General features: G+C 29.7%; 2 protein-coding genes and 1 long non-coding RNA gene across 18 annotated transcripts; 2 read left to right on the top strand and 1 right to left on the bottom strand.

Annotated features, from left to right (window-relative positions):
* Positions 1–2,637: 2,637 nt before the first annotated feature.
* Positions 2,638–9,443, top strand: LOC123193346 (hippocampus abundant transcript-like protein 1). 16 transcript variants are annotated; one of them, XM_044606255.1, is made up of 16 exons: positions 2,654–3,071; positions 3,688–3,777; positions 4,866–4,955; positions 5,502–5,613; positions 6,060–6,172; positions 6,247–6,369; positions 6,473–6,645; positions 6,810–6,885; positions 7,401–7,487; positions 7,669–7,749; positions 7,837–7,869; positions 8,205–8,258; positions 8,386–8,427; positions 8,586–8,664; positions 8,750–8,820; positions 8,910–9,443. In XM_044606255.1, exons 3-16 carry the CDS (start codon positions 4,917–4,919, stop codon positions 9,003–9,005), a joined length of 1,179 nt encoding a protein of 392 aa, XP_044462190.1. In that variant the 5' UTR covers positions 2,654–3,071; positions 3,688–3,777; positions 4,866–4,916; the 3' UTR covers positions 9,006–9,443. The 16 variants fall into 16 exon arrangements, 14 of the variants coding, with proteins under 14 accessions (XP_044462191.1, XP_044462183.1, XP_044462182.1 ...); XM_044606252.1 differs by having other exon boundaries at positions 2,655–3,071; positions 4,861–4,955; XM_044606258.1 differs by having other exon boundaries at positions 2,656–3,071; positions 4,866–5,408.
* On the bottom strand, positions 8,503–9,958 carry LOC123193348. Its single transcript, XR_006497060.1, has 2 exons — positions 9,638–9,958; positions 8,503–8,879 (listed from the first exon to the last, which is right to left on the bottom strand). It is a non-coding gene; the product is annotated as an uncharacterized LOC123193348 (long non-coding RNA).
* A 12,072-nt stretch (positions 9,959–22,030) lies between these two features.
* On the top strand, positions 22,031–23,313 carry LOC123192304 (copper transport protein ATX1-like). Its single transcript, XM_044604800.1, has 3 exons — positions 22,031–22,202; positions 22,577–22,652; positions 22,958–23,313. The coding sequence occupies exons 1-3, from the start codon at positions 22,194–22,196 to the stop codon at positions 23,116–23,118; spliced, it is 246 nt and encodes an 81-aa protein (XP_044460735.1). The 5' UTR covers positions 22,031–22,193; the 3' UTR covers positions 23,119–23,313.
* The last annotated feature ends 1,111 nt before the right edge of the window (positions 23,314–24,424 follow it).

The raw sequence follows: 24,424 nt of genomic DNA, 5'->3' as shown, positions 1-24,424 counted from the left end.
TAGTGGCATTCATGTTAGATTATATTTTGATTCCTAATATGCATGAGTTTATTGGATGCTGGTGGACTTGGTGTATTTTTATGTAATGCTCATAGATTGCAAGTTATATTCAGCAGTTTTAGGGGTTAGGGCTATTATAATGCTGTGGAAAAGTGGGAATTACAAATTTTACGTTTTGGGTTTACAAGTTTCACATTGATTTTATGTATTGTTAAAATTTGGTCAAGAAGACAAACCGAGGGAAAATCAGTTTCATGATAAATTATGTTAAGTGAAGGAATCTGCCCTTTTTTTTTTTTTTCATTTTTCTGTTTAAACCTCTGTCTCCATCTCCATCACTTTCCTCTCAACAGAATATTCTGGTAAGAGTCATCCGTCACTTTCCTCTCACCAAAATATTCTGGTAAGAGTCATCCAACTGCATTTCTCCTGAAGCAGACAAATTATATTTCACGTCAAACTTAAAAAGAGAAAGAGATGTACCGAGTAAGTCTACTTTCATTACTATTTCGTCCCTATGCTTGGCCCCAAATTTAATGGTATGGCATGTTTACTTCGCAGATTTCTCAAAGGAATGGGCAGCTCCCGTTCCTCCCAAATTTAGGACTGGGGAAGGGTGCGAAATTCCTTTCCTGCCTCTGTTTATTTTTCCTCCAAAAGCAATTTATTTTTATTTTAATTATAATATAATTATTATTATTATTATATATTATTGGATATTAAAATATTAATACAAATTCAAATTAATATTAATTTATAGTAGTTTTTATATGAGGGAATTTTTATATAAAAATATAAAAAAAATAGTTCCCTTGTTATTCATTCCCTCCTTACTCTCTCATCCTCATGTATTTTAATTTTTAAAACTTTTTTTTTTAATCAATTTAATGGATAGAAATTTTGGTTGAGATGAATAATAGAACTAAGACTAATTAATTTTTTAATAATTAATTTATGTAAATTATTTTGTGTTTAAATGATTTTAAAATTAAAAAAATAAAAATCATCTTGTGTTATTGTACACTGTCATGTCACATTATTTTTATGTATTAATTAACAAAAAAATTTTTAATCATATAATTTTATTATAATAATTTCAGGTCATAAAGTTTTAAAACACTTTAATCTTTTCATATTTATGTTATATTCAAATTGGGATATGATAAAAAATTAATAATAAAAATAAAGTAAAAAGAATATTAAATTACATAAACACGTTAAAATAAAATATAAAATATTATAAATTTATTATTAAACTAATAATATTAAGGGTTGAATGAAAGTTTTCTAAGATAAGAAGTATGACTAACACAAAATTTGTTAAATAATATGTTAATTTATGAAATATTGCATAGTAATTTACTTTATTCATATTGAAAAAATTGAAAAATTAAATAAATTAAATTTATTAAAAAATTAATGTGATATAATAAGCAAAATAATAATATTATTTGTGAGGAAAATAATATTAAAAACTAAGAAATTATAAGCTGTAACTGTTTTAGATTAAAAATTAAGTCGATATGTTATATAACAATTTTTGTATTTAATTGAAAAAAAAAAAAAAAAAACCCTTAAACCTAAGCCATGTACTTAACTCAAAACAATATAAAATCAATAATCATCCACCTTTTTTATTAAGACTAGTGTTATATATATAATTTTGTATATATATAATGATGTGTTATTATATAATTGAAGAATTAAAAAATTAAAAATAAAATAATATTCAATTAGATAATAACATGTCATTATTTGTACAAAAAATTATATACAAAAATTATGTATATAATTTTAGGGAAAAAGACTATTTCCCACCCAAATTTTAGTTCAATTTAAAAATATATTTGTGACAGATGAAAAACTTAAATACTCACTCACTTTTAAACTATCATTAACTTTTTTATTAAATATAAAGGTAAAATCGTTATTTAATATTAATATTAAAATGTATACAATTTTATCTCATTTCCCTTCAAATTTTAAAAATTAACATTTAACCCTCACACTTAAACTTTGAAAAGTGATTTCGCCCACCCCCCAAATCCCTAATTTTTTTTTACCCTCTCTCTAACTATTGGTGACCGACATGGTTGAAAGGTAAACAACAAGCGTTATTTAGATCTAGATGACGGTTGTCATACTTGGATAACGCTCGTTGTCTACAGGATGAAGACTTCTTCATCGTTGGTTGGCCATTGTAGGAGAAAGTGACTGGATTTCAAGAAAAAAAATGAATTTTTTAGAATTTAATTTTAAAAAAAATATTAATTTTTCAAATTAAATAGAAAAAATGAGATAAATTTTTAATTATTTAAATATTATTAATAAAATAACAAATTTGTCATTCAACCTTAATAGAAAATATATGAATATATCTTAATAAATTAAATTTTAAATAAATATTTAGATTTTTCACCTTATATATATTATCATTTCAACAAAACTTAGGTGGGGAATTGTCGTTTTGCCTATAATTTTATTGTTCAATTAAAATGCACCAAGGCTACGTCATCTTGGGAAAGCAGATGAGGTGGCAATAGGGGTAAAACAAAAACAAAACACGAGCACGATTGAAGAGCCATGACACACTTCAGCACTTGCACTTGTCGTCTCCTACACATGTCTCCACATGAACAGCCGCTTTATCGATTTTTCCATTTCCGTGGTAGAACTCTTAACCAACCAGTCAAATTCATTTTCATCTCACGTTCTTTATCTCCAACAACAGAAGGAACTTATCAAACAACCAACATTAAATTCAACTCTTTCTCTCTCCTTATTCATTTCCCTTCTAACTTATTAACTTCTTCTTCAGTTCCTTCAGTTATCTAAATGACAACAACATTCTGATGATTGAGTTTTTCCCCACCAGGTGGACTGCAATGGCCTTTGATAGCTGTGGGTTGTTGGAGTTAAGACCTCTGGTTCACTTGTTGTTCCCACTTTGCGTTCATTGGATTGCTGAGGAGATGACCGTTTCTGTTCTTGTTGATGTTATTACTAATGCTTTGTGTCCCGGGGAGTCCACTTGTTCTGAGGCTATTTACATTAGTGGTCTTCAACAAACGGTGAGGAAAGGAATTGAGTTAATGTTATTGTCTATTTTGTTTGGTTTGTGAGAAAATGGAGGAATTTGAATGCAAAGGTTTGAAATTTGATATTTTATGGTAAAAATAAAAAATGAAGCTTTTTTGCTTGAGTGAGACTGGTGAAGCTGTTTAGGCAAAGTGGGCTTCAAGGTTCTGGTTTTTCTGTTTTACTTGTGTTATCTTGAAAACCAAACAGAGTTTTCTGTTTTACCTTCTTGACAGAGTGTTTTTTCCTTGAAAGTTAGATATTTACTTTAGTGGTCTTCAACAAATGGTAAGGGATTGAATTGAATTTATGTTGTTGTTTGCATGAGCTTTCCTGTGTTAGTTTCCTTTGTCAGAAGATGGAGGAAAGAGAGCACAATGTGTAAGGGACTTTTGAATTCTGAACTTTTTTAGTTTGTAAGTTCGAAATTTGAGATGTTTTGCTGTCTGGGTTTATGGAAAGTTTCAGTAGAATTTATTGCTTGATGGGACTGATGGAGCTTTTAGGCTCTATTTTGGCGAGGTGGGCTTCAAGGTTTATGGTTTCTATTTTACTTTTTCTTGTGTTTTCTAGGAAACCAAACAGTGTTATGTTTTTCTTCCTTGACAGAGAAAATTTTCTTGAAATTTCGCTGGTTTCTGCATCTTTTGCTTTCACAATTATTGAGTTGATCATGATAGCTGCTTACTTTTCTTAGAGGTGAGAGAACCATTTTTTTCATTTTATTTCTTCTTTTTGTGGTTCAATTTCTATAAAGCTTTAGATTCTAATTTCTGCTAAGGAGTGATATATTTTTTTGCATGATTATTGCATTTTTTGCTGTCATTTTATTTTTCTAGAGCAGTGTCCAACTTCAGGTTCTTCCCATCAATAATTGAATTGGAGATAGGAAAGTATTAATATCTTTTCTGAACTTGTTGACATCAAGCTTTATTTTTATTTTTAGAAGATAATTTGTGACAATTGACTTGGAAACGAGACTGATTAAAACAACCCATAAACTAAAATTATTGATGGTCAAGTTTATCTTGAATTAGTTTTTCAACAACAGCAGTTTGATTTACCTGAATTATTAATATCTAATGACATTAAGTTCAAAAGTCTGACAGTGGATTTGTATGATTATTGGCAAATATATGCCATAAAGAAACTTTAGAGTTAGACAATGCATCAAAAGAATAAGATTTTGATTCCGAATTCTCAGAAGTTTGCATGAGATTTTATGCTGTTTTAAGTTTGTTAACAAGGTAGAATTTCTTAGTCTAGTGAGGTAGTGCTTTCAGTACCTTTCGTCTGCCATTTAGGCTTTCATTGGATTGGTTCCTAAATATGTGCTAAAAAATAAGAATGGTAAATGTGCTGAAGTGGGCTGGTTACTTGATACTGAATGAATGTTTTGCACACTATAGTGTTTGTGTAGAATTTAGATGAGCCATGGGTGGAATATCTTTTTGAAAGAGACTACATACTATAATTGATGCTGAGTCCCAAAGATATAAGCCTGTGACCAGCTAAGTTTCTTTCGTATAACTTGTTTTTCAGTTGCTATAACTTTAGGTTTTCCCTTTGCTATTAACTAAAGAATGGGAGTCATGATTATGTCTTTAATTTTACAGTTAAATAGGCCATATCAGGTCATAAAATGTGGGACAGCAGACTATTTAGGACATGAATTTGGTAAACATTTTCAGCAAGGGGGAATGGATACAATAATAAAATGTTCTAGGTCACTAATTCCTTTTCTCCCACTGACTTTTCACATGCTGATGCCATTTTTAACAGTTTAGGCTCAACTCCTTGCTTACAAGTCAGGCCGTGACTCTGCGCTCTTTCTTTCTATGGGGGACGATGCCAGGGCTACAAGGGGATGTGTCAAGGTGTCGAAAAACAACACAACACAACAACATTTTTTCTTTTCCCTCCATGAGATGAGCCCAATGCATTGGGACATTTGGATAAGAGAACTGAGCTGGCCCGGGAAGTGCTTGGGTGGTCTACGTATGATGTAGACCCCATTAGATAATATTGATTTTTTTATGTTGTATCAATAACAGATAGTTTTCTCATCAATAGATAGAAAGTGGGGATTCCCAAGTTTACTGAGTTTAACGATTGGAGGGGTTTTCATTTCTTCCGATACAAGTCATTCCTGCATTGACAATGAACCTGGTCTTTAATCTTGAATTTGCTGTTGCATTAAAACATTAGGCCTTATGTTGATTCTGATTGTATTTGTGGTATACTCTTTAGTTAGTATACTGGTGGTGTCATAAAACAAGTAGTTGATAATAGGCTATTATGGTAGATGTTCATGACACTGAATAAGTACGGTGAGTGAAATTATGTCAATAATAAACTTATATTATAAATTCCTCTTTCATTTTATTTGGAGAAACAAATCTCACGCATTCTTCTGTTTGTAGGTTGTTGGAATTTTCAAAATGGTGTCAATACCACTTATAGGTCAGCTTGCAGATGAGTATGGCCGTAAACCACTGCTCCTTCTTACTGTCTCCTCCATTATAATTCCTTTCTGTAAGTTGTCAAAGTACATCTATCAGGATTCATAAAACTTGCATAATGCTGTGAGAATTCACTTGTTGTAAACTTAAAATTAATGATTTGGAAATGAATTCTCTCTTATTGAGAGGGGAGATCGAAGGGGGTGGGGGATGACATACAGTCCAAAGTTTGAATACCAGTTAATGTCACTTTTTTCTTCATGTAAATAAAATAAGAAATAACAATTGTTGTGATCTTTTTTTCTCTGACCATTTTCACTGAATGGAGTTTTTCATTTTTGGATCCCTGAATTTTTCACTCATGTTTTTTCATTAAAAGTTCATTCTAATTATTCAAGTATATTAATGAATGAATTTGATAGTGCATTTTCATGCTATATCATCTACTCCTGTGTTTTGCATTGTATAAATGATACAATCAAGATTGTGCTTTGTATTTACACTTCTGTGTGTTTTCAGCTTTACTTGTTTTTAATCAGTCCAGAGATTTTGTTTATGCATATTATGCACTTCGAACAATATCAAATATTATAAGCCAAGGGAGCCTCTTCTGCGTCGCTGTTGCTTATGCGGTAATAATTATCCATCGTAATTATTGTACTTGTGGATGAAGAAAGTTAAATCTCACAATTTTCACTACTTCCAGGCAGATTTTGTGAGTGACAGCAAAAGAGCTGCAGCATTTAGCTGGATTACAGGCCTGCTTTCCGCATCGCATGTCTTAGGAAATTTATTGGCTTTTCTCCTTCCCGACAACTGCATTTTCCCGGCACGTTACTGCTGTAAATTTAGCATTGGCCTCAGTCATGTTCTTTATTTTTTAAAATTAATATGGTCATTGTTAATCTTTTTTCATTATGGTTTTGTTCCAGGTGTCAACCGCTCTCTTGATCTTTTGTCCTGTTTACATGCATTTCTTTCTGGTTGAGACAGTTGAATCAGCTCCCAGGAGAGACCAAGAATCAACTTTCTTGCACAAGGTAGTTATGGTCCTCGAAGAAAGATACAAATCAATGCGAAATGCTGCATTTATAGTTATTAGCAGGTACTTCTTCTTTCATGTTTTATGCAGATAACATTTGGATAACAATATCTTTGTCAAAAATTAATGTATATTTCTTATTCTTTCTTTAAGGATTCTTATGATGCCAAAAATTTTATTTTGCATTCTGGTTAATGAGCTCTATTTCTTTTCCTACTGCTTTTCAGTCCAACACTCAAAGGAATTTCTTTTGTTTCCTTTTTTTATGAGTTGGGAATGTCCGGCATCAGCAGTGTCTTATTTGTAAGCTCCCTGTCAATTTAGTAAATGCTATCTTATTCATCTTTAGTTCAAATTTGACATAGATTTCCTTCATGGATAAAGAGGTACTTGTAATATAAATTTGATGCTTATGAATTGACACATAACAGTATGCTTGGGACACATTCCTTGAAATAAAAGCATTAAGCTACTTAACTAGAACAATCTTAATGTCCACACTTGGAAAAAAATAATTATTCCTGAGAAGTGAAGTCTTCCCGATAGGTAAAACTTAAGTGTTGTTCAAACAAAAAAAATAATCTTTAACTATGTGATAATAACAAGATTACAGAAAGGAAATTTTCCAGTTTGTTCCAGAGTTGCTTCCTTGAAAATTTTTGAGATGACAATTGTTGTGTAACCGAACACTACGATCACATCATGGTTAGTGTTCTAGATCTGGACACAATCTGGCTAATATAATGAATAACAGTGATGCGTGGAACTTGTTTAACTTGTATGCTATTGATGTTTGACTCGGTATTACTATTGTGCAGTATTATTTGAAGGCAGTTTTTGGTTTTAGCAAGCATCAATATTCAGAAATCCTAATGATAGTCGGAGTAGGTGCTATTGCATCGCAGGTATATGCTTTTATGAAGCTTCTTTTGTTCATGCTCTAATAAATGTCTGACACATAATATTATGGTCATTATCTTCTCATTCTCATCACTAACATCAGTTTTCCTGTTTATTTCTCTTCAACAAAAAAAAATAAAATAAAATCTTGCTTACCATAGTTTCTTCTACATTGACTTTCACTAGATTGTGGTGCTACCTCTTCTCAATCCGTTGGTCGGAGAAAAGGTGATACTATGCATAGCCTTGCTTGCGTCAATAGCTTATGTAAGTATCCTCACTCTATTAGCAATATGAGGAAAACAGTTTTTTTTTAAGAGAAGAAAAATCTACTGATTTGCTTTTTCTGTACAGGCATTGTTCTATGGCTTGGCTTGGGCATCTTGGGTATGTATTCTCCATTCTTTAAAATTTTATATTCTCTTATGAGGGTACAATTGGTTTAGTAAAGAGCACTTGTCGAATGCTTTCGCAAAATAGTCTAGGTTTCAGTTTTTTTGGTACATCTTCATGGTTTACTTATACAAACTTGGTAGGTTTGTTCTTTGCGCAATCTTACATAAATTTGACGGATCTAGGCCGTTTTCTAGATTGTTGCTCAACTTTGTGATAAGAAGAAGTACATCCTGACGAACTTTTCAAGAGTTTTGTCATCAAAATGATGTTGAAGTTCCATGTAAGTTTGTTTAACATCAATAACAGCAAGTTATGCCATACTACAGGTACCATACCTAAGTGCCTCGTTTGGTGTCATTTATGTCCTTGTGAAACCTTCTGTAAGTAATATAAACCCAAAATTTCTGTTTCCATTTCCATGAACATTAGAAATAGTATTCAATTCTAACAAAGCAATTCCCTAAGTCCAATCTTAATGGCCGACTTGATCAATTTCTGAATATGCAGACTTATGCCATCATTTCAAAGGCTTCAAGTTTAAACAATCAGGTTTGTGGAACTATCTCCTATTATCTAGTTATAGTCCTTGTTGCATTTTGGGAAAGAAAGTTTAAAAAATTATTCTAACGCACTTCAACCTTTCTGATTTTATTGATATATCGAATGTTTACCATTTCTTTATGTTGTATGAATGTATTTTGCTACAGGGAAAGTCACAAGGATTTATTGCTGGCATAGAAGCAATAGCAAGTTTTTTATCACCACTTGCAATGAGTCCCTTGACTTGTAAGTTACTGTCTTCTTATTCTTTGAGTAAACACAAAACCAATTTGGACTATACAGCTTAATCTCTTAAAATGTGTATCATCAGCATGGTTCCTTTCAAGCAATGCCCCTTTCAACTGCAAAGGTTTCAGCATTGTCGTCGCATCTATATGCATGGTGAATTTACGAGACTTCTCTTCGCCTCTTCATTGTCTCTCTTTCTTCTATCTCGTTCGCTAATTGAATGAGCATTTTAATTTTCTCAGATGATTGCATTGGTCTTTGCTTGCATGCTCAAAACAGAAAATCATTTAACCGGAGACAAAGAGGAAGAAGATATTGAGACACCAATTTTAAGTTGAAGCTACTTACAGTTATATCCAATTCAAGTAGTTTGCTGAAAGATACTGTTCTGAGGCAATTATCTCATTGTTTTGAGTACACAAATTTCCTTGGAAATTTCTTCCGAATTATTGCTTTAAAACTACATCAGTTGCCTGTTGAATGTCAACTTAAGACTATTGAATCTCATCCAAGAAGATAACTAATCCATAATGTAGGGCTGGAAACACGCCGAGCCAAGCCCTATTTCTACTTAGCTTGGGTTCGTGTGTACTTGCTTGGATTCACTCGGTTATAAGGCTCACTTCAAGAGAATTCCATGACGTCTATATATTTTTCATACATCAGTGGGAAGGAGTTTTAGGTTAATCTTGTACAGGTCTGAATAGGCTCTATATTTGAGAACTAGGTGGCACAATTGGCTTTTATTTCAGGTATATCATTTTAAATTTACTACATCCTTCATACTATAGCATTCGAAAAACAAATGAAAGAAGCATATGCATTTATGCATATGGCTCCAATACAACATTTGAAAAATAAATGAAAACTAACTAATCATGCCAAAACATAAAAGCGAGGAACAATGACATGTTTAATAAAATTTAACAAATAATTTTTTTAATATAAGAATAGAAGAAATAAAAATTACCAAAGAATTATTGGAAAAACGATAGAGCAACGTCGAAGAAACAACGATGTGAATCGTGTCATTTGTTTATGTGGAAAATCGTAGTGGTGGAGTAATGTTAGCTAGCGCGGAGGGCAAATAGGAGCATTGTGTCGCCGACAGCACTAGAGTTGAGAGGATGCGATGATTGGAGTCTGAGAAGAGACGGTGGTGGTGAGTGAGTTTAGGTTTAGGTTTTCACTTTTCTTTTAGTTTGTGCGTTTGAAGAAATTGCTATGTAAAGTAAAGATTAATGAATACACTATACAACATCGTTTTACAGTTTTCTTATTTATTAACAAAAGCGAGTCGGGCTCAATTTGCAAGTTGGGCGAATCGAGCATGGTTTCTGTTTGGGTTTGAGTTTAGGTTTGAGTTTGAACTCGTTATCTCATGTTTGTGTTTGGGTTTACTAGAGCAAAGCTCGTTTTAAATCTGAATAAACTCGCTTCAAATCTAATCCTATTATAATATATAGAACACCACTAGAAACACATACATAAAAATTTAAAAAAAAATAATCTTAAATAGTAAATATGATAAGATTGACAAGATTGACACATTTTAAATTAAAAAACCTTAAACCAAGCTAATGACAGAAAGAATAACAAAATCAAAGGGATTAGTGATCAGAATAATAAAATTGATAAAATTGATATGACTAACTATTCATTTCACAATCAAATGAAGACTGACTCTTCATTCCACAATCAAAGATATTCCACAATCAAAAGAGATTCAATAATTAAACTTTAGGCTAGAGAAATGTCATTAGTCTATATTTTCCTTATAAAAAAACTTGTGTGTATTATATATGTATTTGTGTTTGTAATTGAAAAAATATAATCACAGCCACGCATTTTTTTCCTCAAATATTCTTGTCTTCTTTATGGTATCAGAACAGTATGCTCTTTGCATCTGTGACAAAGACAAAAAAAAAATATTTTTCTAAATGACAAAAGAAAATTCTTTATTGATAATTTAAAGTTTCCACTAGCTAGCAAGCTTAATATCAATCAAATTATCCTCGACCAATTTTTTGCTATGGAAATCACAAGTTTATCGCCTTATTCATGGTGCACAACTTTTTCACTATATTGAAGGAGAAGCACCCACAAAGGTCATTCAACAAGGAGAAACTAAAATAAAAAATCTAGAATTCAAAATATGGATCAACAATGATAGGCTTCTCACTGGCTAGCTCTTAGGAACCATGTTAAAAGAAGTTCTTAGTTTGGTTGTTGGTTGCAACACATCATGACAAATCTGGACATACCTTGAAGAACATTTTCTTGCCTCTACCAAGAAAAGAGAGATGCAACTAAAGAATCAGTTGTAATTTAAAAATGGTACACAACCTTTGGATGATTTTATTAGAAAATTCAAACACTCATGTGATTGTCTTGTTGCAATACAACAACCTTTGGGAGATGTGGACAAAGTCTTCTAATTGTCTAGAGTCCCAAGATCTCATTACCAAGCATATAATCTGGTTGTGTTGTCAAAACCATTATATCCTACCTGTTATCATCATGTCATGGGGTTAGAAGGATTTGAACAACAACTAATTCTTGATGATGAAGAAGAGAAAGCAAAAGTGACAACTTATGCTCATGCCTTTTTTGCACTAAGGGGACGAAGAGGTCATGGTAAGAACAATAGAGGATGTAATTTTAGTTCAATAGATAGAGGCTCTGTTCAACCAAGATAAACAATAATCAAAATGGTGGAAACAATAATAATAATCCATGTCCTTAACAAGGAAATGTTCAAAGGAAAAATCAACAACCTAAACAAATATCTCAGGTTGGAAATCCATGTCAAATTTGTAGTGTTATTGGTCATGGCACATTAAAAGGTTGGTACAGGTTTGATCATGCTTATCAAAGCGAACATCTGCCTTAAGTCTTTATGGCAATGACTATATATGACGATGGTGAGAAAACTTTTATGTAGGCATTGCTGCAACAGCACATATGACATCAAATCTAGGTATTCTTCATTCCATATCTCCTTATCAAGTCAACATGAAAGTGTATACTAGTGATGGAACTACTCTCCTAATTACTCATACAGGAACTACATCTATTGGACCTATTAAATTGATTAGACCTATTAAATTGAATGATATGTTGGTTATTCCTAAGTTAAAGAAAATTTGCTCCCTGTCAGTCAATTCATTAAAGATAATGTTTGTGTATTTAAGTTCTCATTTTCTGGTTTTTTGATAAAAGATCCAACAACACAAAGAGTTCTAGCAAAGGGGACTAAAATAGACAAACTATATGCTTTGGATGAAGGAGCAAAACATGCTCTTACAATGTACAAAGTAGGCAAGGTGGAAGATTTTATTTGGCATCAATGACTAGGACACCCTTATACTCGTATTTTGGAGACCATGGTTTCAAAAAATATCATCAAAGGTTCTTCTTAAATTAGACTAACTTGATTATGTGTTAGTTGTAAAATGGGAAAAAGCTATAAACTCCTTTTCTATCCAAATAATGACATAACTGAATTTCCTCTCCAAAAGATTCATTGTGATTTGTGAGGTCTTTCATTTATTCGATCCAATCAACATTTTGAATACTATGTTATCTTTGTTGATGGTTTCACTAGGTTTACTTGGTTTTTTCCACTAAAAAGGAAATCTAACTCTTTAATTGTTTTCAAAAATTTCAAAGAATGGTAGAGAATCAATTTGAGAGCACTATCAAAATTTTCCAATGTAATGGTAGAGGTGAATCTACAAAAACTGAATTCCTTAAACATTTAAGTCATTGCAATATTAGACAACAAATCTCATGTTTGGGCACTCTCAAACAAAATGGTATTACAGAAAAAAAACATCACCATATTGTTAAAACAGGTCTCATAATTCTCATTAATGTAATATGCCAATGCGTTTCTAGGTTGAGAATTTTTCTATAGCAACTTATTTAATTAATAGATTGCCAACACCTACTCTTAATTTAGAGATACCATTCCAACGATTATTTGAGAAGCAGCTAGATTATTCGTTCTTGAAGGTTTTTGGATGTTGATGCTTTCCTTATCCTAGAAATTACACATCTAATAAATTGCAACCTCGATCATTGTCATGTGTTTTTATGGGATATAGTCCTCTTTGAAGGATCAAATGGGCTAAAAGGAAGGGTAAATTAGACAATCTAAAACGGTCTTTATTAAATTAAAGAAATAAACTAATTTATTTGATTTAATGAATGTTGACTATTTTAATACAATTTATAAGAATGATAAGAGATATTTGAATAATCAACACAATCAAAATAACATAATATAAAATATAAATTTAAGGGATGAGAAAATCAAACACGAGATATATAGTGGTTCGGCACAATTTGACCTATATCCACTCCTCCAAACTATTTCGCTTAAAGTATTTTACTAATCCTTGGTTGACAAAATCCCAACCAAGCTTTTCTTCACAACAAAAATAACTTCCAAGATGCTATTAACCTTTACAAGTACTATAACTTAATTTCTCTCACTAAAAATTTCTCTGTCTCATCAAGAGTGAATCTTACTTTTTTATAGTACGAATTTTTTTATGAATTTGAAATATAATCTCTCTCAAAGAGTATATATGAAAATTTTAGTTTAGTACAATCCAATGCAAATGAAATCTAAAAGTGTGCGAGCAAAAGTTTGAAATAGAGAAGAGAATTTGTAAATAAATAGCTCAAAATTGATTTGCTCTCAAATATATGAAAGTTCTTAGTTTCAAAAGATTGTCTCAAGTGAATTTGATTAGATTTATATAGGGAAAAAAGAAGAAAGTTACTATTATGTACAAAAACTAGTCATTTTAGTTTTCCAGAAAATGTAAAATTTGGTTGATCGAATTGAATTCAGTCAATCGAATTTTTGAAAGCCAAAATACATGGCTTCTGGATAATTCAAAAGCTACCATCGAAGAATTTGGCTGGTCAAATTCGGTAAATCAAATTTTACTATATTTTACCCCCTGAATTTTTAAAAACTTTATTTACCCCTTAAACCTTTGAGAAGTGACAATTTAAACCATATTTGAAAATTACTTCAAAACCAACTTTGAAATATGCAATCGTAATTCACAAAACTTCATCATTTTAAATGAGTTAATAAACTTTGATAAAAATTTTGCTTAACCCAAGAAGTTTAAAAAACAATATTTTAACCCAAAATGTGAAAAATATGAAAATAAGTTTTTAAGTAAACTTTCACATGCAAATAAATATTCTAATAAAAACAAATATTTCAAAATTATAAATATATCTACCTAAACTTGAGTTTTTCTTCAAATATTTAAGAATTTTTTACTTGAGTTTTGTCTTTCATTTCCATCTTGAAATTTCTTCAAGTGCATTTTATGAATTTTTGCAATCTAAAATCACAATCTAGTAAAGTTATTAGTCAATATGCTTAGCGACATATTAGTTTATTATCATCAAAATAAGAGTATAATGACTTTTTGAATCAACACTCTTCACAAATGATATTGATATCTTTATTCATTTACACAGAGTTTTTCTCGACATGTTTTTGATAAAAACATTTTTCCATATACTAATATCACTTATTTATCTAAGAATTTTGATACGTAAGGGGAGTTTGTAAGATATCTAGATTCTGATGAATAAACTCTTGCTCCATCTCAACTATGGTCATCTAGTCCAAATGCATCTCTTGTTGATACTTGGCGTTTGTTAACACATTCCAAGCAAGCAAGTTCATTAATTGTAGGGTTTTGTAGTCTTTAACAAGTGAATAACAAATTAAAATTTTAATTTAATATCATCCTCATAATACGATTAATTTACAAATATACAAAACACACATAGGGTGTTTAATAGATATAGTTGTGTAGGTGATTCCTTTGTCTTTCGTTGATGGAAAGTGGAGAGAGGTCACAAAAAAGTTGTTATCAACACACACATACATAGAGAGCACACGTCTGCCACTTGGGACTTAAATATGTCCCAAGTGGCATAACCATGCATGCTTGACACAAATGAATGTACCAAGTAGACACGACTTGCGTGGAAAGATTCTCAATGCGTATATCCGCTCATTAATATCCAATTATTTCTTTACCATTTTGGCATTCAACCCAAATTTAGAAGATCATTATATTAGTGAAGATAAGATAAAATCTTATCGTAATTCTAATTTAAAATTCAAATTAGATGACGTGGATTTAAGTCAATCCACCTAATGTATACATAAGATTCTCACAATCAGGTATCATGCACTAATCCTCTAATTACGGTTTAACTATTCTTAGGACATTCATCTGAGCATATATTAATATACTATAATAGACAAAGAAAACTTTAAAAAATTACAAATGTAACCTTTATTAATAAACTTGTATCACTATGAGGATTGGCTTTAGGGCACCAATACTAATATCGATATCTCAAAATAGTAAGAACGTGTCCATATAAGATAATGGTAGGCTCATTCAAAATGAGAATGCATCTCATGACACCAATATTACACATGGCATTGAAGTTTAAAAGACCAAAAGAAATCATTCCATTGAGCCTACTAATTTAATTCCTATTGAGCATATCTTATCAAACTCATTGAATAAAGCTTCACTTTTTTTGGCTATATCACATCTCTTGCAATTTCTCTATTGAATGATCCTGACACCATACAAAAAGTCAATACTACATTTAATTCTCTTGGAGTGTAGCCACTATCACACGACAACACCTCTACTTCTACTTATCCAATGATTACTAGAACTTGTACTGGCAAACACACTAGACATGTTCAAACAAATTTTAAAAATTCTTCTCAAGACTATTAATCACATTCCAGGTCTTGATATTGCAAAACCAAAGTAAATACAAGTAGCATTTAAAAGGGATATTGAAATTTTTACCACTATTTTATTCCGTGTATACAAAAATGTCACCTATCCTAAAACTTAAACAAATATACCACAACAGTAATCACCTTCTCCAAAATATCCCTCTTTAATCTTTTAAGCATATATTCTCTCTTTCTTCTTCTCTGCAACTTTTTTCTCTCCTCTTTCTCATCTTTCAAGTGATAAAATAATCATGTAGAAAATAGAATAAATGTTTCAAAAATAAAAGAAGAAAGGAAAAAACTGAAAAGGGAAATAGATTTCAGATTAACAATTCTTTACTAAAAAAAAAACTGAAAAAAAAGTGAAAAAAGGTTGTCAAAAAAAAAAACTGAAGAAAAAAACTGATTGGCAAATCTTATTCGGTAGATTTCAGAGTTCATAAAACTGGAAATCTTATCGATAGATTGGGTATTTAATTAAAAAGAAAACTAGAAAAAAAAAATTAAAAATAGTTGGCAGGGGTTGGCGTTTTATAATTTTTGGGGGTTGGCGGAAATATTTTTTTACAAGCAAATGGTTCGCGTCACCAGACACCAACCCATTATATTATATTATAATATAATATAATTATATTATATTATTATATATTATATAATATAATTATATTTTAATTATAATATAATATATATTATATAATATAATATAATATTATATAATTTAATATATAAAATAAACTGATAAGGGTTTCCGTCAATCCTGACAATAATATATACATATATTATATTATATAAATATTATATATAATATATTAATATTAATAATAATATATAAAATATATTATAATATATTAATATATATTTTATTATATATAATATATTATAATATATAATTATATATAATATTTATAATAAAATATTTTATATATATATATATATATATATATATAATACCAAAGGTTGGCGGCATCGCCAACCTTTGGCGACGCCAAGCGTTGGCGACCCCGCTAACCTTTGGTAATTATATATTATATATTATATATATAATATATAATATTTAATATTATATATATATATAATATATATTATATAATATTAATATATATATATTATTATTATAATATTATATATAATATATACAAATAATAATATTATATAAATAATATATAATATTATATTATATAATAATATATTATTTATAATTATAATATATAATTTATATAAAATTATATAATATATTATATTATATAATATCTTATATATTAATATATAATATATTATATTATTAACAATATATAAAATATATTATAATATTATTAATAATATTATAATAATATTATATAATATAATATTATATAATATAATATATATATATATATATATATATATATATATATATTATATTATATTATAATACTTAATAAGGGTTGGCGGAATCCGCCAATCTTTACTGTTATATATAATATATATTTTATATATTATATAATATAAAATATTATTATTTTATTTTATATATTATAATATATAATATTAATATATTATATATAATATTATTTAATAATATTAATATAATAATATAATCTAACAATATATATACATATAAGGTTGGCGTAATAATTCCCAGAATTTTCCAGAAAAATATTATATAATATAATATATGTATATATTATTTGCCATTTTATATAATATATAATATATTTTATTTTATTTCATAAAAGGGTGCGTATTTCAATGCTTGTATTTTGTATTTTATAAAGAGATGGGACCCATATCAATGAAAATGCTACAGTATTATATTATAATATAATATATATATAATATATAAACCAAAGGTGCCATAATATATAAACCAAAGGTCGGCGGCGTCGCCAACCCTTGGTAACAAAATTATATATTATATTAATATATATTATATAAAATATAATATAATATAATTATATATTATAATATATTAAATATAATATATAATTATATAATTATAATATATTACATAATATATAATATATATAATAATATTATATTATTAATAATATAATATGTTATTTTAATATTATATAATTATTTTATTAAATTATAATATTATATATTTTGTATTATATAATTATTTTAATATTATATAATTATTTTATTAAATTATAATATTATATATTTTGTATTATATAATTATTAATAATATAATATATTATTATAATAATATAATATATAATATATTTTAATATAATTGTTTGGCCAATTGTTTTTTTATTTTTAAAGGTTGGCGGTAACGCCAACCTTCAAAAAAAATAAAGCAAGCAGAGGGTTGGCGACGCCAACCCTCACAGATATTAAAAGGCAAAGGGTTGGCGTGGTCACCACGCCAACCCTTTATAATATAATTATATAATTATATTATATTATATATTATATTATTATAATATATTTTATATATTATAATATAATATAATTATATTATAATATAACTTATTTGATATATTTTATTATATATATAATATATATATATATATTATATTATATATATATAATATTTTATATTATAATATATAATATAATATAATTAATAATATATATAATATTATATAAAATTTCATATTATATATTTTAATTATAATATAATTATATAATATAATTTATATTATATTATATATTATGTAATATAATTATATTTTAATTATAATATATTATAATATAATTATATTATATTATATTAAAACAGGCAAAGGACGCCAACCCTTTGCTTGTTTTAATTTTTTTTTAGGGTTGGTAACGCCAACCTTCAAAAATTAAAAAAGAGTTGACATGTGGCCAATCCATGCCAACCTTTTTTAATTTTTTTTTCAGTTTTTTTAATTAAATACCTATCTTATTTGTTAAAGCTGAAATCTAAAATTTACAGAATAAATTTCCATAGGTCTATCAACCAGTTTTTTTTTTTTCAGATTTTTTTTCTACCAACCTTTTTTATTTTTTTTCAGTAAAAAATTCTTAATCTGAAATCTATTTCTTTTTTTAGTTTTTTTCTTTTGTTTTTGAAACATTTATTTTATTTTCTATATGATTCCTTTATCATTTTGGAAGAAGAGGAAAAAGAGAGAAAAAAGTTGCAGAGAAGAAGAGAGAGAATTTATGCATGAAAGATTGAAGAGGGGTATTTTGGGGAAGGTGATTACTTTTGTGGTATATTTGTGAAAGCTTTAGAATAGGTGGTATTTTTGTATACACGAAAAAAAATAGTGGTAAAAATTTCAATTTCCCCATTTAAAATTCCATATTGGCATGCTACCATGTGTAAGGAATTGACTACTTTGAAACAAAATCACACATGGGACCTTGTTCCATGCCTTTTAGATGCAAATGTAGGAGGATCAAAATGGGTTTTCAAAATAAAGCTCAATTTAGATGGATCTATAAAGTGATACAAGTCCAAGTTAGTAGTAAAAGGATTTTTTTAAATTCTTAGTGTTGATTTTGATGAAACTTTCATCCCTATTCTTAAACCGACAACTCTTTATTTGTTTCTTGCTTTATCTACTATGTTATCATGGCCAATGTGACAACTCGATATGAAAAATGCTTTCCTCCATTGAAATTTGAAGTTGTATACATGGCACAACCACCGGGCTTTATGAATCATATGCATCCTAATTATGTTTGTCATTTAAATTGTTCAATTTATGGCCTTAAACAAGCCCCTTGGGCTTGGTTTGATCGATTTACATTGTATCTCTTATGCATGAGATTTTTTTGTAGTCAAGCGGATTCCACTTTATTAATTTTGCATTCATCATAAGGTATTGTTGTGCTTTTACTTTATGTTGATGATATTATTCTTACAACTAATAATGAGACTTTCTTGCACAATATCATTAATAGCCTTAGCAAAGAGTTTGCAATGAAAGATCTTAGAAAATTGCATTATTTTCTTGGGATTGAAATTTCTTATTTTCCTAGTGGCATTTCCTTATCTCAAGCAAAATATTCTCGTGACATTCTTCTTCGAGTTGTCATGTTAGAAGCTTTATCCATCTCTACACCACTTGCTATTAAGGATAATAATACATCTTCAGATGCTACTCTTGTTGATGCAACCACTTATAGAAGTATTGTTGGTGCTTTACAGTATCTTACTATCACAAGCATTGACATTACACACGTTGTGAATTGGGTGTGTCAATTTATGCAAACTCCCACAATAGCCAATCTTCAGCATGTCAAATGTATTTTATGATATGTTAAAGCAACACTTAATTATAGTGTTCGTTTTCTTTCGCAAAGCATGGCTTCTCTTACTACTTTTAATAACACTAATTGGGTAGGTTGCCCAATAACAAGGCACAACACCATGGGTTTCTGTGTTTTCTTATATGTTAATTGCATTTCCTGGTCTTCTAAGAAATAAACTACTATTGCTCGATCTATTACAGAGGCAGAATATTGGGCTATGGCCTCCACTATTGTTGAACTAGTGTAGATTTCTTATCTATTACATGAGATTGAGATTTCGCTCTATTATCCTCTTTAGTTATTTTGTGACAATATGAGTGCTTTACATATATCTATTAATTTAGTCTTTCATGCAAAAACAAAGTACATTGAATTGGATTGTCATTTTGTTAGTGAAAAAGTTGTCATTGGTGTCTTGGTTACTCACTTGGTTCCTAATTATTATCAATTAGTTGATATCTTTACAAAACCACTATCTTGCCAGCAATTTAAAATTCTTCGGTTCAACCTAGGAGTTCATCAAGTTCCCTTTCCTAGCTTGAGAGGGAGTCATAAAATTGACAAAATTGACTCTTCAAACATAGAAACCTTAAATAAAACTAATAACAACAAGAATAATAAAATCAAAAGAATTAGTGATAAGATTAACAAAATTGATAAGATTGACATAATTGACCATGATCAAAAAAAGATTAACTCTTCATTCCAAAATCAAAGGAAATTCAATCACTAGACTTTAGATCAGAGCAATGTTATTAGTTTGTATTTTACTCTTAAATATACTTGCCTATACTTTATCTATATATATATATATATATATATATATATATATATATATATATATATATATATATATATATGTTAGTGTTTTATCATCCGTATAAATAAAACAGTGGCTTCCAAATTAAATAAAAAAGGTGTTTATGATGCACGTGACATCTACTGTTGTTGATAAATATTGTCTTTTTGGAATGAAACAAAGTTATCATAAAGAAATAATAATTACCAGAAAATTTGTATTTATCAGTGTATAAAAAGATTTGACCTCAGTCTGCACAGAAAAATAATTTTTAATTTAGAATCGAGCTATTTTAAAAAAATAATAATATTCTTTAAAGAAATGGTGGTTTTCATGTACAACCGAATTTTGCAAATGCTTCCCTTTAAAGCATTGAAAAATTCTAAGATTTGACACACCAACTTACGTCATCTTCTTCTAAGAGAGTTTTTGGTCATGACAATTCAAACTTTTATTAATATAATTGGAGCTGTTGATAATCGAAAACCATTGAAGTTTTATTGTTATAATTGTTGTGACCTGAAGTCCCACATCGCTCTCGTGCAGTCCACTGAATGTGTATATAGACAGGGGCCAGAAGCCCTTAACCCAGTTGAGGCCTTTTCCCAAAGTAGAGAAACAAAACCGTACGGGCCTGAAGCCCAAAGCGAATAATATTGACTGGGCTGTTTATACCACGTTATCAGTACGATTCGCGATGGGGGGGTGTGTTGTGACCTGAAGTCCCACATCACTCCCGCACAGTTCACTGAGCGTGTATTAGGCAGGGGCCAGAAGCCCATAACCCAGTTGAGGCCTTTTCCCAAAGTGGAGAAACAAAACCGTGCGGGCCTGAAGCTCAAAGCGGACAATATTGACTGGGCTGTTTATAACAATAATCATATTTTAGGCTGACTTATTCATTTGTGTTGGAATTTATCAAAAGGAAACATGAAATTATGTTGGAATCAAACTTTAGTTTTCTTTTTCACTTTTCACCCACAAGAAAATAAAATAAAATAAAAACTTGCCTGAAATATCTTATATACTTCTAAATATTAAATTAACCCTATATTTTTTCAATTAAATTTTATTTCTTAAAAAAAAAGCATAAATTATACTTTTTTACCTAAAATATATTTGTCTTTCTATTCAGTTAGAAACAAAGAGTCAACTAAAACAAAAAAATCATCAATCAGAGATGACATTAGCTCTCTCATCTAATTTTTAGATGTCATCGTTGTAAAAGATGATCATTAATGAGAAGAGAAAAAAATCTAGGTATTTAAAAAATAAAATAATTATTTTTTAAAACTTGAAAAATATTAAATGAGAGAAATTTGAGCTTTTTAGTAAAATATAATAAAATTTTAATTTTTTAATAAATAATAATTTTAATTCTAATTTTAATTAATATTTTTAGTAAAAATTTTATTATAAATAGGTTTTCGAGTTTTTTTAATTTTTTATTAAAAGTTGGGTGGGGAACAGTTCTTTGGCGTATTATAAAATAAATAAAGAAAAAGAAAACATAATCACCACGCAACTTAAAAGTGGGACCCTTCTTTAAGAACGAAGAGAATTTTTACCGCTACTCTCTCTCTCTCTTTCTCTTCTATAAAAGCCAAAAAGACTCCTTCTTCAATTCTCATATATCGTCACCGTTTATATTTCTATTTTCTCTGTTGGTCCTCGCCATTTCAAACTTCCAAAGCTATGTCTCAGGTACGCACAAATTCCTTTGTTTTTTTTTTTCTTCTTGTAAAACAAATTAATCCCTCTAATTTAGCCTTTCCATTTGGTTGTTTAATTTCTTGTTTTTCTTTTGTAATATGTTGTGTTTATGTTTGATTCTTCCGTGCAGTTTCTTAATTTATTCTGGGTTGAAATCAAAATTTGACCAATTCAATAATCATTTTAGATTCAGTCATTCTCTATCTATTTGTTCTAGGCATTTTTTATTTTAAGTTTGATGTGATCTTTGATATGTGTATGATTGAGAATCAAGTTTTAATGTTCTAATTTTTGTAGTGTTTTCCCTGATAATTTTGTGCTTTGTTTTATATCGAACCTCACAGTAACTTGGTGTTTGATTGCAGACCGTTGTTCTCAAGGTTGGCATGTCATGTGAAGGCTGCGTTGGAGCTGTCAAGAGAGTGTTGGGCAAAATGGAGGGTGTGTTATTGCCTCTGCCGTTTCTGTATTTCATTGCTTCTACGAATTTCATTACTTCAAGTTTACTATTTTGTATATTTTTTTTATGCATATTAACAAGGTTCCAATTACAAAGTTTAATTTGGGGTTCAGACCTGGGCATTTTGTTGTCATCTCATTATTTATTTATATTCAATTAGTTGCTATGCAATCGCAATTAGGCATCCGGTGATTGTTATAGGATTTGGTGTGCTTTGCTGGTTTTCTGTTCTTATGTTATCTGGCTTGATAACAGTTGCCCATGTGCTTTCCATTTCTATCTTCAGGTGTGGAAAATTTTGATATCAATCTGAAGGAGCAAAAAGTGACCGTGCAGGGCAATGTGCAGCCGGATGCCGTTCTCCAGACTGTGTCAAAGACTGGGAAGAAGACTGCCTTCTGGGGAGATGAGACACCCGCAGCAGCACCAGCACCAGCAAAACCATAACCAAAGCCTCACGAAGCTCTTGTTGTTTCTTAATGTGGGTGACCCATTTGCTCTCTGGGAATACAGTGTGATTATCATTTGGACTGTAAGATATGTACTGCACGTCAACTTTGAAACTACAATAAGTTGTTGAATGTTTTTCTTCTGTGTTATCATCTGAAACGAAATACATATTCCTTGTGATATTCTCATGTATTTCTCATTGTGCAACATTTAATGTTTGGTATTTTTTCTTTTATGTGGATGAATTTGTGATTTGGGCAACATGTAAAGATTGGTGGAACCCTTGGGTCTATTGGGAGTATGAATTGCAAGAGATATTTGAATAAGAAGTAGTTATCTTTCAGATCACAGTAGTCTGTAGACCGTAGAGCCAGTTTCAGTTAGATAGTTTTCATCATTTTTTAACAGCAGGGCCCAAAGAGGGTCGAACTCCAGGATTTTGCTGTGTCATTAACCGCTCAAATTATTGAATGTGTGATCGACGGAATGTAATTGTGTCATCAGTTTAACAATTGTGTTGCATTTGGAGCTATACACAAACACCAACCCGTTTAATCACACCTACTTCATTCTGGTAACCATGGTGGTGCTTTAACCACTGGGAATGATACGAGAGAGCTCAAATCATGAAGCTTTCAGAACATAAAGTTACATTTTTGTCTTTTCAGATTCTCATTTTTGTCACCTAGGTGCCATCATCGACCATTTTTATCGGAAGTTTGACGCCAACTGCCAACCACTAGAATTCCTTTTCATTTGTTCACCATATTTCTAATTTTCTATCGTTTTCCATCTCTCTTCATATGCGCAGCTGGGCCTCGCTTTTCCAATTTCTACGTTATCTCTTTTTCACGTGCGTCGCTCTTCTGCACCCTCGCACCACCAGCACCTGACTCCATTAACCTCACCAATGCCTCACTCCACCTCCATCATTTGCTTTCGCCTGAACCACTATACCTCCAGCTTCGCATTGTTCCCTTCTACTATCATTTTTGCCTTATCATAAAGGTTTTTTTTTTTTTTTTGGGTGTGAAGAATGTTTGTTGCAATGTTACTCTTCTGCAATCTCATATCCCAATTATTTAGACGGATTAAATCATCATCTTCTAAAGTTGCTCACCGCTCAATAAATCTTCAGTCGTATTAGAAGATGAGATTACCATTAAGAAAAAGATTAGAGGAACATAATTATAGTGAGAATTTACCTTTGGAATATCTCAACGGCGAGGAATAAAATCGCTTAAGAAGTTATTGGATAAAATGTAGTTTGCGTATATTACGAACTGACAAAAATCATTTGGCT

Source organism: Mangifera indica, chromosome 12 (assembly GCF_011075055.1).
Source record: "Mangifera indica cultivar Alphonso chromosome 12, CATAS_Mindica_2.1, whole genome shotgun sequence".
In the NCBI taxonomy this organism is placed as follows: Eukaryota; Viridiplantae; Streptophyta; class Magnoliopsida; order Sapindales; family Anacardiaceae; genus Mangifera; species Mangifera indica.
The sequence above is the reverse complement of the archived record's forward strand: the minus strand, read 5'-3'. Positions and strand labels throughout refer to the sequence as shown.

Bases quoted from the DNA above. Each gene is read 5' to 3' on its own strand.
- LOC123193346 (XM_044606247.1), top strand. From the start codon at position 2,853: ATGATTGAGTTTTTCCCCACCAGGTGGACTGCAATGGCCTTTGATAGC. The intron at 7,750-7,836 runs GTAAGTATCCTC...TTTTCTGTACAG, and splicing joins TGCTTGCGTCAATAGCTTAT to GCATTGTTCTATGGCTTGGC. The intron at 7,870-8,204 runs GTATGTATTCTC...GCCATACTACAG, and splicing joins GCTTGGCTTGGGCATCTTGG to GTACCATACCTAAGTGCCTC.
- LOC123192304 (XM_044604800.1), top strand. The intron at 22,653-22,957 runs GTGTGTTATTGC...TTCTATCTTCAG, and splicing joins AGTGTTGGGCAAAATGGAGG to GTGTGGAAAATTTTGATATC.